Source organism: Thunnus albacares, chromosome 4, assembly GCF_914725855.1.
Source record: "Thunnus albacares chromosome 4, fThuAlb1.1, whole genome shotgun sequence".
NCBI classification, from domain to species: Eukaryota; Metazoa; Chordata; class Actinopteri; order Scombriformes; family Scombridae; genus Thunnus; species Thunnus albacares.
Genome location: NC_058109.1, coordinates 28,569,692 through 28,585,801, shown reverse-complemented (window position 1 = coordinate 28,585,801; position 16,110 = coordinate 28,569,692). Strand labels below are relative to the sequence as shown.

At 41.6% G+C, this 16,110-nt stretch overlaps 1 protein-coding gene across 5 annotated transcripts in view; it reads right to left on the bottom strand.

The window, feature by feature from the left end:
• Positions 1 to 87: 87 nt before the first annotated feature.
• Positions 88 to 16,110, bottom strand: part of dnah1 (dynein, axonemal, heavy chain 1) — a 34,312-nt gene continuing 18,289 nt past the window's right edge. For 4 of the 5 annotated variants that reach the window (XM_044348554.1, XM_044348553.1, XM_044348556.1 and 1 more), the window contains 31 exons: positions 14,752 to 14,948; positions 14,181 to 14,316; positions 13,755 to 13,963; positions 13,455 to 13,626; positions 12,871 to 13,062; positions 12,577 to 12,687; positions 12,080 to 12,265; positions 11,790 to 11,981; positions 11,511 to 11,678; positions 11,171 to 11,362; positions 10,728 to 10,859; positions 10,292 to 10,417; positions 9,993 to 10,112; positions 9,586 to 9,735; positions 9,321 to 9,481; positions 8,855 to 9,080; positions 8,101 to 8,296; positions 7,771 to 7,922; positions 7,446 to 7,642; positions 7,183 to 7,327; positions 6,820 to 6,978; positions 6,088 to 6,219; positions 5,217 to 5,387; positions 4,854 to 5,033; positions 4,270 to 4,446; positions 3,497 to 3,667; positions 3,098 to 3,228; positions 1,936 to 2,080; positions 1,142 to 1,348; positions 687 to 921; positions 88 to 257 (listed from right to left, as the gene is read on the bottom strand). In XM_044348554.1, the coding sequence (XP_044204489.1) occupies positions 136 to 257; positions 687 to 921; positions 1,142 to 1,348; positions 1,936 to 2,080; positions 3,098 to 3,228; positions 3,497 to 3,667; positions 4,270 to 4,446; positions 4,854 to 5,033; positions 5,217 to 5,387; positions 6,088 to 6,219; positions 6,820 to 6,978; positions 7,183 to 7,327; positions 7,446 to 7,642; positions 7,771 to 7,922; positions 8,101 to 8,296; positions 8,855 to 9,080; positions 9,321 to 9,481; positions 9,586 to 9,735; positions 9,993 to 10,112; positions 10,292 to 10,417; positions 10,728 to 10,859; positions 11,171 to 11,362; positions 11,511 to 11,678; positions 11,790 to 11,981; positions 12,080 to 12,265; positions 12,577 to 12,687; positions 12,871 to 13,062; positions 13,455 to 13,626; positions 13,755 to 13,963; positions 14,181 to 14,316; positions 14,752 to 14,948 (5,190 nt within the window). In that variant the 3' untranslated portion in view covers positions 88 to 135. Of the gene's footprint in view, positions 258 to 686; positions 922 to 1,141; positions 1,349 to 1,935; positions 2,081 to 3,097; positions 3,229 to 3,496; positions 3,668 to 3,932; positions 3,953 to 4,269; positions 4,447 to 4,853; positions 5,034 to 5,216; positions 5,388 to 6,087; positions 6,220 to 6,819; positions 6,979 to 7,182; positions 7,328 to 7,445; positions 7,643 to 7,770; positions 7,923 to 8,100; positions 8,297 to 8,854; positions 9,081 to 9,320; positions 9,482 to 9,585; positions 9,736 to 9,992; positions 10,113 to 10,291; positions 10,418 to 10,727; positions 10,860 to 11,170; positions 11,363 to 11,510; positions 11,679 to 11,789; positions 11,982 to 12,079; positions 12,266 to 12,576; positions 12,688 to 12,870; positions 13,063 to 13,454; positions 13,627 to 13,754; positions 13,964 to 14,180; positions 14,317 to 14,751; positions 14,949 to 16,110 lie in introns of those variants that run through there. The other variant, XM_044348557.1, reaches the window with a different exon arrangement.

Sequence of the window (16,110 nt, the reverse complement as noted above, 5' to 3'; positions counted from 1 at the left end):
AAATGATGGTCCTGAGAGGATACTTTGTGTTACCATAGGAGCAGCAGTGATTTTATCAGAGTAAATAATCTTACATGACAATATTCATTCATTTTGTTGTACAAAACAGTTTATTATACTAACTAAATGGACCACTCAGTAGTCTAGTGCACAGATGAGAGCGACTCCCTGTTTGATCCAACGTCCCTGACTGTGATCTGTTGGCAGCTCCACCGCGATCACGTAGTTGGTGGAATGACCAGTGGTGGACAGCGTCCCTGTAAAAGCAAACAGAGCAGCACACAGACATAAAGAGGGAATTTAAACAGTTTATTTCTTTCCATCACTGCTCTGAGTGAAGTCTACCGTGCCAGCACGAGGTGTTGGCTGCGTGCTGTGGGTGGAAAATACAGAGCAGCACTTTCAGTAGCTTCGTGAAACAAGACACTGACCGGAGTCTATTTTGGGTGGGTAATAAAACCACCAAAAGCAGATGCGCACAAACACTAGAGCAAGACCCTCGTCACACTGACAAACAGAGTTCATAACCCGAGCAGCAGCTTCACAGTCGTGGGTAAATCCACTTCCTTGACAAAAAAAAAACTCCATAAATCTCTAAATAAACAACGTGTAAGCCAAGCACTAAATCATGTAACAAATCAGATTAGCTGTAAAAAAGATGAAGCTTGTCATGCTAAGATACTGACCAGCACGTGTGAGGGTCTTGTAGATGGGGCAGACGTAGACCCCAGAGGTTGGGGGTTTGCGGTCGGGTTTGGGGATCAGCCAGATGACGGCCATTTCAGTGTAGAGCTCCTTGGACCTGGACTCAGTGAGTTGACCTGCCTCATTATCCCAGCGAGCCCCCTCCAGGAATAGACCGTGGATGTAGCAGCCCATGTTTGGCTTCTCAGTTATCTCTGACGCTGACTTCACCATTACCTGAAGGAGAAAGGATCACAAAAAAGAAAAGAAAAATAAAGTTTCAAAGAAATTATAATAGGAACAAATGACAGTATATGTGATACACACAATTTAGACTGGGTTTGACGTTAATTAAGCCTCTAAATCTGTAGTGTTACACCTGAGAAATCTTAAGTTTAATACGTTTTAAGCTAGTGGGGGAGAAACAGACTGTCACACATGCAGCTTACTGTCTGACCTCAAAGTCAAATCCAATTGTGTCGATGGAGGTGCCGGAGCGGCGGGCATAATTCTGGAGGGTTCCAGTGAGAAAAGCTTGAGGGAAAAAGAAACCGCTAATCCAGAAGACAGGTGGAATGCCATTAGAGATCCATGTCTGCAGGAAATTGATCCTCTGAAGCAGGTCGGACACCCAGGAGGCCAGAGGCTTCAGAGATGGGTAGGCCTGCAGAGACAGACACACACAGTTATGTATTCTTAGACAGCAGAGCCTGTAATAATCAGATCAGGGCAGAAATGTCACCAAAGGTTCATCTGTCGTCCTGCACAGTGAAATCACTCCAAATGTCAGATAGAACAGAGTGCAACACAGATGGATGTCAGTACATCGGTCCAGTTGAATGCAAACTGTAGTGTTCTGTACTTTGGCATTTTGGCTTCCATCATCTTAAGAAAATCCCCTAAAAGATGTGACAGATGAGTATTTTATGGCTTCTGTGTGAATGTTGTTAAGTGTGTGGGTCAAGGTTTTTTTCTTTAGGCAGGGTGGATCCCTGTGCCTACAGAATTACTAAAAGAAAAAAAAAAGGTAAAGTGAACTTCATGTAATTTTTAAAAATGTAATCAAAAGAGAATACATTCACATATATGTCCCATTTTGTGATGAATCTTTACAATTCATCAACTACTAATACATTAGCTGGTCGTGTCTAATATGTAACATGATGTTTTACAGAGGTTGTCACACTGGTCCCTGGTTTCCACAAGGAGATCAGAAAAGTAATAACTGGTATGTCTATGTGTGTGTCTTGCCTTGGCTTTCCACATATCTGGTACCATGTTGTTGAACAGGCTGTTGGCCATAAGCTCCAGTTCAGAGGACATCACCACCAAACCCTTCAGAGCTTTCACAATATCACTGAGACTCTGAGAGATCACCGCCAGCAACTTGTTATATCTGAAAGACATAAAGGTTATGCAAGTACTGAAGATTCAAACTGATGACAGATTGAGTAATACTCAAGATATGGTCATCCGTGTAGTCCGTTATTACATAGAGGGAAATGAAAATGTAAAAAATATTAAGATCAGAACTCTGAGAGCACAAAATATTGATTATTGATATTGCATATACACAGTAACTGCTGCATTAAGTTACACATCTTAGTCAATATGCTTCAGGGATAATTTGGACAAAATGAACTAAAATATAATTCCATTTTCTGAAAAAGGTCTTGTTTATAACATCAGGACAACATGCCTTAATAGAAAAAAAATGGCAGCACAAAATGAACGTGATATATTTCCAAGAGGCTGATAAGACTGTTGATCTCAGCCAAGTCTGTGTCAGATTCAGAGATTTCTGGCTTCCCAAACTCACTTTAGAGAAGTTGCTGACATCCTCAGCTACAACAGTTCACACACAACCAAATGAAACTGTTATTATTACAGAATGATTACAGGCTGTGGCTTTTGAAGGGTACAATTTCTCTCACTGCATAACTGGTTACACAGTTAATTATTATTATTTTTTACCTCTAAAGTGAAATAATGTTACTATTATACTGGGTAGAATCACTGATCTATTCTGGCCACTAGACTTGACTGCGAGGTGAGCTGATCATCGTCTAAGATGCTTTTAGTTTAGCACAGACAGCACTTTCTTTCTCTGGTCTCAAACAATCACCAAACTGCAAACATTTGTTCTCCCTGGATGAGTATTTCAAATACACTAGTCATTAAAGTAACAGATGGAGAGAAGAATCCAGGAGCGATTAATTTGCTGCAGCTGATCTCAGTATGGCGCATCACTGGCACAAAAGGAAGTTTTTAAAATAAACAGTGGTTATGTGAATTCACCTCCATTTGGTCACATCTTTCAAGCCCTGATCATGAGTCTACAGCAACAGTTATTATATCATGGAGACCTGCAGGTGGTTTGTGAGGTTATCTCACAGTAACATCCTAATGTTACCTGATGACCTCCTGGATCAGCACTGTGTTCATGGACTCTTCATAGAGGACTGGGTACTTTTCCATCACCTCCTGGACACTGAAAGGCTGCGGGATCCTTTCAACGATGCCTGCCACTATCTCCTCCACTATCTATGGTACAGGAAGAGGCAGATCAGCCTTGGTCCAGGCATTTAGAAAAAGCATTGAATCCAATTCTTCACACATCAAAACTCAATTCCTACTTAACATTATTCAGTTCAGTGTGTTCTGCTAAAATCTTGATCGAAAAACAGTTTTTCTGTTGTCCCATGCCTCTCAGCCTGTCGCTATTTAGCATACATAATACAATATGCTGTAATTAGTACTAATAAAGATAACAAAAAGACTAAAGGCAATCTAATCAATATGACATCTGTACCTCCTCCTGAGTTTTGCCCCCAGCAGATGCAGCTCGAGGCTGGAGACGAACCACAGCTCCCAGCAGGGCGAAGGTCTCATTCTGGGCAAAGCTGATGTTAGCGTTGTCATGGAGACCAAAGATCTCAGGTGTATCATTGATGGGCAAACCACGGATGTATGCCAAGTAACCCTAGGGTCAGAATATCCATGACAACAGGTTACTCGCTAAGATACACTGACACCAGCTGTATGAGCTCTAACCAAAAACAAACAAAGTGTCATTAACTTGGTTTTGGTTGTCAGTTAATCTTAATTTAACCGCTTAAATTTGAATTACAATTATGTAACTTTTTTTAAGACTTTCCCAGGATCTGCAGGCATCCAAACTTAACATGTACAGTGTCAATACTTGTGTAATTGCACACAAACAGTTATTCAAAATGACAAATACTTACAGCCTCACATCTTACGTTTCCTTGTTTATGAAATGCAGAAAGAACAGAGAAAACATTTTCTGTGACTGTTGATTTATTGGGGAACAACGTTGTGCAAACGGACAGAAGTTGACATGTTTTCAACATAGAAAGTAGTTCCAATAAAAACATAGACACTGTTTCTGAAAAGACATGTTGTATTTTTAAAGTGCTCAATATTTTTTATTTTTAAAGTGTTTAATCCTCTGAGCACCAGAGACAAAATTCCATTTTCCTCCATCGTACTGATGCAGATAAAGGTTGAATGCACTGCTCTTATCGCGATCTTTTGAATGCCCTGGCTTTTACAGTATCTAACCTTGATATCCAGATTTGTGTCTATCTGCCGGTAGACTCCAGATGAGGAGTAGATATGATCATCAGCGAGCACGGCGGGACAGTAGAAATCCTCCAGCACACTGAGAAGACAGCGTCTGTCCCAGTCATCCGTCACACGGCCACCATAATTAATCTGCCCTGCGGTGTACTTAAGCACCTGGACAGGTGGAGGACAAAAAGGGGAGGCAAATGAATGCATGCAAACACACACACACACACACACACAAACACACACACACACACACACACACACACACACACACACACACACACATTCTCTGGCAGGGAAAGGTAGCATTTCTCATTAAAGGGTCTGTTTTTCTTTAAGCTTACCCACAGAGATAAGAACTATTTCACAATAAAATAGCAATAAACAGTGGGCAATAGATGTGTCATACATGACATGCTCGAAGGACAAGGGAGACAGAAACAGAGTGATAAAAAAGCCACAAAGAGGAAAAAAGAACAAGAGAAAGACAGAATAATAAAATGAGACTCAAATATGGGGCTTTGGAAATATTTTTCTCCAAACAGGTTGAATATAGACAGAAGCCCTCGCCCCACCTTGTATGGGATGTCCTGGTACTCGTCCAGGAACATTTTGAGTTGGCTGATGCAGATGTTCAGGTCTCCATCGGTGAACTCATAGGGAATGTTGAAGCCCAGTGGACCGAACTTTCTCCGCTCCAGTGCAATTCCATGGAACAGACACAGAGACAGGAGCAGAGACTTGAAGTGTGCTGCCTGGAGAGGAGAGGAGAGGAGAGGAGAGGAGAGGAGAGGAGAGGAGAGGAGAGGAGAGGAGAGGAGTGGTTCTCAAAAACAAAACTGATTCAAAGATGCAGGTTTGTAATCAAAAGTAAGTAGTAAGGATGTAAATATGAGCAGGAGCGGACTCAGTTGAAGGACGATTGAGGAGAGAAACACCTTGGTGGAGGAGGCGATAAAGTCATTGGTGAGCCTCAGGTAGGTTTTCTGTAGGTTGGCTTTGATGCCCCTCGGAGGCTCAATGGTCATCTTGGAACCATTTTGGAGAATAGACACTGGAAACTTGTTGCTGGGAAGACTTGTGAGCCACAGACGGAAGTCTTTGTGCACCTGTAGAGGGGAAAGGACATGGTGCCCCCGGGCAGTAAATTAAAAAATTACAGAAAAGGTGCTATATGTAAGAATTGGCCACCTGTCGAATTCATACTCCAAACCAGTTGGGGGCAGCATATCACTGTCTCCAGTGGTGGAAAGCAACGCAAATGTTAACTCTTGTTTTGCTTCTATTTCTATCACTTGTTTTCTTTTCTTTTCTTCAGCCATCATTGCGTTTACTGTTCCATTCATTGACTAATCGTCAACAGTACCTTCAACATGATTGACAAGAGGTTAGAATACGTCCTCAGGGCAGCACTACTTCTTCATCCTCTCATGTTGTACTGAAGGCAGACTGGACACTACAGTGACTCACTATCGCCTCTTGAGGTACAAAGTGGTATTACGAGACAGGATGGGACGGGGCTAGCTGGTTAGCATGCTAACTTCAGAAGATACCTCTGGAACACAATACATAGACGTCTTTGACATAATGTCAAAACTGTTCTTCACATTCTGTTGATAATTTTAGTTCATTTTTGAATGTTTTAAACTAAAATTCTTCCATACAGTGCCTTTAATGATCCTGTCTTGTATATGTGTGTGTGTGTGTGTGTGTGTGTGTGTGTGTGTGTGTGTGTGTGTGTGTATGTGTGCGCACGCGTGCATAAGTTTGTGTATGTCCCTGCACTTCTGTGTATGCCTATGTCCTGACCTTTACTGGGTCTATGTTCTCAATGAGTCTCTCCAGTGAAGGCATCCAGCTGGGCGCCAGGTGACAGTTCTGGAAGAAGACCCACTGACCTCTCTCCATTGCAGTGTGCATCATGGATTCAGCCCAGGGGCCCTAAATCACACAAACAACAGCAGAGGAAAAATGCAGATGTGAAGAAAACAAGCCCCAAACATATAGGCTTAACACAAGGCTTTCATTTAAAAGACAACATCCAAGGACTGGGTAGCATATAGATTATTTTGCTGATATTTTGCCGGATGTAGCACATCTCCATCCAGCCTTTTTGGCATTCTGTGAGTCTTTCAGGAAGGCTAAGAGCCCTCAGAGCCAGCATGGCAAGTAATGTGATAAATGCACACTAATATCTATTGAGGGGGGAGGGTGCTGCTGGAAGCAGAGTTTGTGGACAATGAGTCTGCATTTATCCTAACACCTGCACATAAGGTTTTTATGGTTGTTGGTCAAGCTGATTGATGGTGTACTGGAATGTGACATTTGTCTAAGTAATACGGTACACTGTCCTGGCCTCTGGTCAGAAATAGAAAAAAACAATTAGCACTGAGGTGGCCATTCCTAACAAGACAAAAGAGAATGGCCTGGTTCTGTGAGAAAGTGATTTACAGTGGCTTTCCTTCTGGGTCAGAGAGAGTGTGTGTGTGAGAAAGAAAGAGAAAGTGTGAGAGAATTCCCAGGCATCCCCCAGGCCCTGACCTGGCCTTGTCCCAGAGAGATGGCTCTCATTTTCTTGGAGAACTGCATGACGTCAGCAAACTTGTAGAGGTCAGCAGCAGGGTCAGTGCCAGGCGACAGGACAAAGATGAGGGGAGTGGAGGGGGTCGACTCCTTGAAGACCACAGACAGGTCTGACGTCTGGGGGAGAGATGGAGAAAGAAGAAGTGGTAAGCTATAAACACTGCTATCACATACTGTAGAGCAAAGAACAGAAATTAAGTTAACATAGTTAATGCTTTGCACTGCTGCAGACTGTCACAGATATAAAAATGATTTTGTGTGTCTGCATACATATTTGTTTTAACATAAACATTAAGGCAAGAGCGAGGGGAGGGACTCTACCTGAGGTTCTACGAATCGCTGCCCCAGCTGAGCTGAGACGAAGTCCTGCAGGCCTTGAATGAGACAGTCAGCCCTCAGACAGCGCAGGACCAATAACTTTTGGAATGAGTCCAGCTCTGTGTCCCACTTTCCTGGGAGGGGCTCTCTATAGGCAAACATACACACACATGCACATCTTGTTAGATATTGACAGCTTCTGCACAGTACAAATGAAGCAAATGAAGAAAAGATAGTGCCTGTTTTAACATAGTATCTATGTTTACCTGTGAGGCTGGTTGCTGTCAAAAATTCTCTTAAAGCCCTGCAGATGTTCTGTGAAGGTCTTTGCCAGGTCACTGAAGTTTTCCAGAGCGCTGAGGCCCAGGATGTCCTGCCATGCACGCTCCGACAGCCAGCTTACTGCTGGATTGGAAAGTTCTTGGATGGGCATCCCTCCAGATAACAGGTAGCGCCACTCAGCCTGACACAGAGAGATAAAGCACATTCATCAAATGTACCTTGGATTAATTGAACTTCTGTATCGTACATATGAATTCCTAGAGGAAATTAAAGAGGTGAGGGTGTGCGAGACTGCAAACTCTTGCTCACCATATCAATTTTGTTCTCATTCATCATGATGCGAGCGTTAAGGAGAAAGGCAAACATGAGTTTGTGCTTCTCAAACAAGCTGCGGCACACATTGCTGTACAGGCTGAAGGTGAAAAATTCGTTGATGTTGGTGATTCTCTTCTCCACTGTGTCTGTGAGAAACATATTGAGAAAAAGTCAGTGGAGTTGGATTTTTTTTTTTATTTTAGTTTTTTACATCTGGAGTCCATGTTCTAAATGTTGACCTTTGTACAGTTGTACAGTCATAATTCTGTGCTCAATCTTGCAACCAGAGAGCATAAACAAATTTACTATGGATTGTCTTTCTACCTGCTCTCTCAGAGTTGGCAATGCCAGCCATGAAGATGCCAAGGAACCACTCCAGAGAGTACTGGTACATGGGATCAACATTGGACAGGTCTGATACACAGAAAAAGAGGATCTGTGTGCGCACAGCCACTGGGACATACTCCAGACGAGTAGCATCAATGTCCTGCTCTGTCTTCTCTGCCGCCATCACTTTGGCCTGCCAGCGAAACCAGCTTGTGTTAGCAGAAAATCCAATGATAATAGCTTAGAAGTTTAGAGACACATCACCAAAGTATCATATATGAGACAAAACCAAGCTAATTATTTAAAGGACCAGTGTGTAGGATTTAGTGGCATTTAGCGGTGGGGTTGCAGGTTGCAACTAACTGAATACACCTATCCCCTACCCTTTCAAGAGTGTAGGAGAACCTACGATGGCCACGAAACTCGCAAAAAATGTTCTAGAGGCAGTGTTTGGTTTGTCTGTTCTGTGGTACTGTAGAAACATGGCAACATGGCAGCCTCCATGGAAGAGCACCCGCTCCCTATGTAGATATAAAGGGTTCATTCTGAGGTAATGAAAACACAATGATTCTTATTTTCAGGTTATTATACACTAATTAAAACATACTCATAAACATTATAGTCCAAGTCCGTTCCGCTAGATGCCACTAAATTCTACACACTGGACATTTAAGAACTCCATATTAGGCCGTGTATGATATCAGTCTATATGACTGATATCATATATCGTGTGACTGTCAGACTGTCTGACCTTTATCTCTCCAGCTTTGATCTTGGAAGCCTCCAACACTTGGATGAGCTCTTCATTGTCCACTGGGTTTCCCTCTGTAGAGCTGAGTCGGAACAGGATCTCATCCTCGATTTCTTTCAGCTCCTGTTTCATTTGGGCGTTGCTGATGATCAGCTGGTTCTTAGCATCCTCCAGGTCCGGACGTTCCTCAGCCACCACCTGGCCCAGCAACTGGTCTTCTAAACCACTGGAAACACACAGAAAGCACATTTACTTAAACACAGGCAGTAAGACTAAAGAAATAATTGGTTGTGCCCTAAATGTTCTGTCTGGTTCACAATCAGGGCAAGCGATAAGACTTTTCAGTCAGATCTCAGCGATTGATACGGCTGAGTTAAATGTCATCATAACCGATGATTGATGACAAAAATTACACACAAGATCAATGTTGTTAAAAATTTGCTTTTATATGTATAAAACGTGTTACCTGGGAGACAAGGTGAAGTTAATAAGGGTGACATTGGCAGAGACCTCTGGAGAGTAGTGTGGATTTGGCAGCTTGGTGGTGATATACATCTTGAAGCCTTCATGGTAGGGGATGACTGAATCACCCAGCTTTAACACTGTGCTGCCTTGCTGCTTAAATGTCTAAGAGCCAAAAAATGTGAGTTAAGCAGACCAGAGTGTGGTAAATATTTGAATGACACTGTCATAACACAGAGTTGTATTTGTATGTATGCATGTGTATTCACCTGTTGCAACAGGACAGGTTCTAGAGCAGGGTCTAGTTCCTCTCCTACATTCTCCAGGAGGCAGGGTTTACCGAAGCGTATGGCGTTCTCAAGACTACGGAGGAAGTCCCGGTCACTAAGCTTCATAACCTCCAATGCATTGTCCCGCTCCTGGATGACAACAGGAAGCAAGTATGATGAATGAAGTAAGGATGAATTGCTGTTGATGTTTGCCTATCAGCCAAAGCAGGTATCTGTGTAAGTGCTAAACCTAACAACACATCAAACATCTGCAGTGGAGGCTCTGTAGTGGCATCTAATGATAGTGGTAAATAAAGTATACAGCACATGTGATGTGACAGGATAATGTCTCACTAGCACCCTCTGCAGTTATGGCCACATCAGCACATGGAAAAAGGTGAGCTCACCATGTTTTTGATCCATGTGTTGGCTTGTCCCTGAGGATCAATGAACAGAGCCCAGCGCAGAGAGTACTGGGCAATCACACCGTTCTCCACTGAAAGGTTATCCTTGGGCAGACCTGATATCTATTCATATAAAAATGACTAAGTGTGATGACAATGAAGGTCAATGATTAAGTTAATTTCACAAGAACTGAAACATGCAAGTCAAGACAAAAATTAACTTGACTTGAATGATTAAGTTACAAGACAGGGATTACAAGCACAGCTGGTCTGCCTTAACAGGTCAACAGGCTGGTTCTGACCTGCCAGGAGCGGATCTTTACAGGATCTCCTAGGGTGTTGATGAGGTTGGGTTCGTCAGTGTGTGGGACACTCAGCTCCTTGAAGCAATGCAGCCACTCCTCTGCCATGGCTGCCCTGTACTCTCCCTAAACACAAAAAAAAAAAACATGAAAATAGGTAAATGATGCAATAATGTTGCCCTGATGAACTTGAATATACTGTATGTATAAAGGAACAAACACTAAACATGGAGACACTAGTGCTAGCCTACTAAAAACCAGTTTTGTGAATCTTAACGATTATCTTCAAGTTTTATGATTTGTAAAAGTTCTGATTTCTACTTAACTCTAATAACTAAAACAAAAGTTACAATGTCTAGTTATTTTCTGACAGAAAAGCTTCACAATAGTGAATGTTAAAATGCAGCGGACACTTACTGAGTTACAACTAACTTACAGTGAAGGGTCCCAGATACGCTACGTATCCTGCTGATAGTAGCACGTCACCTGCCACATTATTGACCATGTAATCCAGATGTTGCACTGTCTCTTTCCAGCGCACCTTCTCATCAGCAAGTCCACCTATAAGCTGAGAATCAATGCATCATCAGTGTGGAACAAACAAAAAACGATGATGATTAGATAGATGCTTTCTGTGGGTCAAGAGGTTGCATTGACCTAAAACTATCAACACTATAAATATTAAGTAAATAAAAATAGTCTTATAGTAAATATTTCTTTCTGTATTCTGGTATCTCCAGTTTATTGTATACATGTATATTATTTTTTTGTATTTTTTATATATTCCTAACTACTTATCTGGTCTGTTTTTGTGCTGTAATGCTAAATTTCCCTCCTGGTGATCAATAAAGTTTTATCTTATCTTATCCTCCCTCTGACCTTGTCTGCTCGAACAAGGCGGCTCTCACACAGTTGATACTTGTTGTCCAGCTCGTCTTTCTTGGCCAAGCAGTCCTGGTACTTGGCTTGCAATGTGGCAATACCACCCTCCACTGCTGCCAGCTTTTCATTGGCATCATCCAGGATGCGCTGGGTCACTGCTAAGTCCTCCTGGGCCTCTTGAAGAGCTTGCTGTACAAATAATTCCATTTTTAATGTTTAGATGACACTGCTATTTAAATAAATTTAACTTTGAGTGCAGTGGTGTCTCAAAATGTCTCACATGGATAATTATGACAATGGCTCAAACATGGATTTCAGTTTTGTTTTTTTTCTTTACCCTTTTAGGCTCCACAGCTTTGGCCACAAAGTGATATACATGCATGGCTCGGACCCACTGGCAAATGGAGGTACAAGCTTTGGACACCTTGGCAATGGAGGCTGGTTGGAATTCCTCATTATCTATGTAGGGCTGGACTAAAGTGATCACACTATCTGGGATGTTGTCCTGCGGAAAATGATTAGTGGCAGAAAAAATGGCTTTTAATACATCTTATAGAATCAGCACCAAACCCTGAAATAAAGAAAACGGTAGAGCTCCACTAGATATGTACTTTACCTTATCATATTTGAAGAGGCTCTCCAGAAACTTGCCAGGGTCCTGCAGCAGACCCTTGCCAGGTTCCCAGTAGTCATCAACCTTAGTGCCAGGCTTCTCTCCAGGAACCCTTTTGGGTTTGATGCCTTTCATTATGCACACCGCCTCAATAACCAGCTTCACCCCCTGGGGAGGTCGCTGCATGGCTCGCACCTATGGAAAAAAAAAATTCAGGAAGTTATATTTGACATATAAACTAACAATGCAGCATTGAAGAATATCTTGACCACTCAACATAGTGGAGTCAAAACCTCAGTGACATCATTCTTGTTGAGTGACTTGAGGCTGGTGAGAGCAGCATCCAGGGCAGGCAGAGCCTCATCAAGGTCTCTCTGGGCGTCCGCTGCGATGGCACCTGCAAAACGGGCTTTCTCTGAAGCTTTTGCTTCCTCTGCCTGCACTGACTTCCGGGTCTCCTCTGCAACCACAGTGTCTTTCTGTCCACATACAATATAAAGCTTAGTCAAAGTCCATAGGATATAGAATGTATTGGTTTACACGGTACATATATGGGACATGCACACTACAGGAAAAAATAACCCCAGCTTTTGTTCCATTATCACCTTTTTTCTGTATGGTTGTCAAAAAAACCCAGTGTACTCTATAATGACTCAAAGCATAAATTTTAATATTTGTACATGGAGAGAAGGATACAATATGTAATATCAGTGCTAGGAGAATTCAGAAAGATGGTATATGCTATTTGTGAATGGCTCATCTGTTTCTAACTTTATTAATACTTCCTTACTTTGATGGTCTCCATAGTAACTTCAGTGTCCCTAGCAGCCTCCTCCAAAAGAGGTCTCATCGTCTCCAGCTCCTCTTGCATCTTACTCACATCCTCTGCTGTGCTAAGGAGCTACAGGGTCACCATACAGCATAGAGTCAGATAAGAGCTAATTAAGCATATGTACCCAGTTACACAGAGTCACTCAACATTCATATTCATTCAAGTGAGACGTAGCTGAGTAATCTAATGCAAAATACACAAATACATAAGAAATATAATAATTTCTATTCTTCGTCCTTTGCAGTACATCACCTTGTCCAGACCAGTTTTCATGCGCTGACGAGCACCGCACAGTTCTTGCTTCTTGCGTCCGGTGAGATTTGAAAAGATTTTGAGCAGTTCCAGGTAGCTCTTAGGTGTGACATAGTTGTGTCGAGAGAGCTCAGCCAAGTACTGTTCACACTTCCTGGCTACCATCTGGTGAATTTTCATACACATCAATGTCTGCAAAAAAGGAACTGATTAGTGAAAAGTTATTGCAGTATTTTACATTTTTGATTGGGTTTTTCCTACTTTTCAGGCAGTCAGTGATTTCAATTTATCACACTTAGTTAAGACGTCACTTTGCAAAAATGTACCAGTTGAAAAGTTTTTCAGTCACTCAGAACTTACATATGAATGTGAAGCAGAAATGGTATCATAGGATATCTTTGATAAAAATAGTGGGACTAAAATTCCGAATTGTCATGGGTGAACAATGACTGCATTCCTTCTTAGTGTAAGCATTGTTATTTGAAAACCCTCATGTCAATAAAGCTCACTGACACACACACACACACACACACACACACACACACACACACACACACACACACACACACACACGGCATCCTCACCAGTCCTTTCATGGCCGTGGGGCTGGCTTCTAGCTCAGGCAACTCATTAAGAAACGATGAAGCCACAGCCTGCAGAGCCTCCTCTGGCCAGGCACTGAACCAGTCAATGGTACAACATGTTACCAGTGAAGGAAACTGCCTTAGCCTCGCTCGAAACACCTCACCGATAGGACTGCAGAGATGAACAGGTCAGGTGTGGGCAGGGGGAAAGGAAGACAATAAGGAGGGAGGATATAAGAACATGATCCACTTATTTTCAGTTGCTTTAGAACAAGTGAAAAAGCTTTGTACAATAAATACCTCATGCAGAGAACAGTGTGGATGTTGCTGCGGACTCTCCTAATGTAGGCAGCCATAAGATTGGCTTTAGTTGGCTGCTGGCCCAGGTCCTGCACCACTGGCTTCATGGCCATCAGGATGCGCTCCTGCTCATCTGATGCATACAGGTTGGGGACATCCCCAGAGTTCAAAATGTTGTTGATATCCTCCAGGAATGACTCACTCTTAATCTGAGGGTTTAACACAAAGGTACTAATGGGTAAAATGTTGCCTTGTCCCCTGAAGAGTACAGAGATACATTACTCACACATACTTTAGATCATTTAGAGCTACATTTTTGACATTTTCTTTATGCTCTCATTCAGATTGACTTATAATAATTGAAAAATTGTTATATTACAACACACACAACACTTCAGCAGGCGGTAAAAGAGTGTTACTGTTCACCTGTGTGTCTACGAAGAGGAAGGTGATCTGCTGGTTCTGAAGGCCAGCCTTCAGCATGATGCTTTTAATGTCTTCCCTCCACTCTGTTTGACCATAGTTCTTAGACAGCTCGATCTGGAAACAGTCATATTCTGACCTGAATATAGACAAATGTATTGTTAGGACAAGGGCACAATTTCATTATAGGGCCATACTGGTGTTTGAGCAAGTTTTAGCACATTAACAGTAATTCATGTACCATATAATTTATGGCTGCACAATCTTGAAATAATTTTAAACATTCTTTAAACAACTTCTGTTTGAACCTAAACTATCACTGTCATAATGTAACAACTACGAATGTTGATTGTTATGGATTACTGTACAGTATTTATCTAATCATCTTACCACATGTCTCATGTCATAAGTATAGAGGATTGAAATGAATGGAAACAAACAGCTGCCTGTAAATTAGGACATCAATCCAAGAACTTGTGTAGGCTTTGGAAAAAGGTTTGCAGTAACACAGTATAGTATAACTTCTGATTAATTAAAATTGTGTGTTTAGTTGCACAAAGTGTGGGAGTCTCACATATATGAGGCCAGCTTAGTGAGTGACTGACGCCCGCTGCCACCCACTCCAAGAAGCAGGGCGTTGCCCAGAGGCTGGCGCAGGATACGACTGATACGGCACACATGCTCAATGGCATCCATGAATAGCACCAGCTTCATCTTGGTTGTGCTGATCTGGTTGTAGTCTTCCATGTATTCCTCCATCACTTTTGCCAACTAGACAATATAATACAGAGGTGTAAAAATCATCGGCTGGTTAGCTGTTTAGCAATAGGAAAACATGAAGAGTTCATTCGCAAAATCCAATAAATGCCATCCTTTAAAAAAATGACCTGACTGTTGAGTTATTCTTAACACATTGCACATTCTGAACCCTAAACATGTTTTGTCAGAAAACTGTTATCAATGCATTGCAAGTTCATGTTTTTACAGCAGAGAATGTTAAACACCAGTGCTGTTCTTGAACAGAAGCTTATAAATCGGTTCAGCAAATCAGCACACAATATTCAGGTCAGGTGAAGCAATATGGCAGCGACTACGTTCAGCTGGAGATGTGCTGTCTGAAAGTGAATTTTGGTGCTACTTTGGCTCAGTCATGTTGGATGAACCTGAAAAGCCTGTGATGTTATCTCCTTCAATACATATAAACAAGTGAAGTCATACAGAAAACAGAAAGTACTGAAATGTTAAACACTGAAATACTGAAAACTGCAATACTAAAAACTAAAATACTGAGTCATACTGAATACTGATTTGAGACTGACTACGGTGACATACTGAATACTGAGTTACACTGAATACTGAGTAACAATAAGTAACATGGAGCAGTTCCCAAAGAATTGATTGCAGACAAAAAACTGGCAAACTTTAGGCTCAATGAATCAATTCGCCAATGAGCTTGTCTGGTGCTCTACAGCTGTGGTCTTTAATAACACTCTGCAGGTTAAAACACTGGCACGTTCATGTTCAGGGGTTTTGTAGTCTGGCCAGTATTTTCCAAGGTAGAATCTTGTAAATGTGTGATATTGCCCATTAATGGGCTGTTTTTGTTGCATTTACAGCATTTTACCTACTTGTTTTATGTTAAAGAATATTAAATATTACACTTATAGAAGAAACTTATATTCATTACATGGCATGGTTTGACTCTGAAACATGAAATGTGGCGTTATCTGCTTTTGGGGAAAATAAATAAATAAATAATAATTATTGGATTTTTTTTTTTTTCAATAAAGTTAAATTTTGTAAGTTAACTGTATTTTGTTGAGTTTTTACTTAATCAACACAACCCAACAGCCATTTGATTGATATTACCTGGAATGCACAATAAAAAAACATGATATATGAAAATTACTAAAAATGTAGATATATGTTTTTG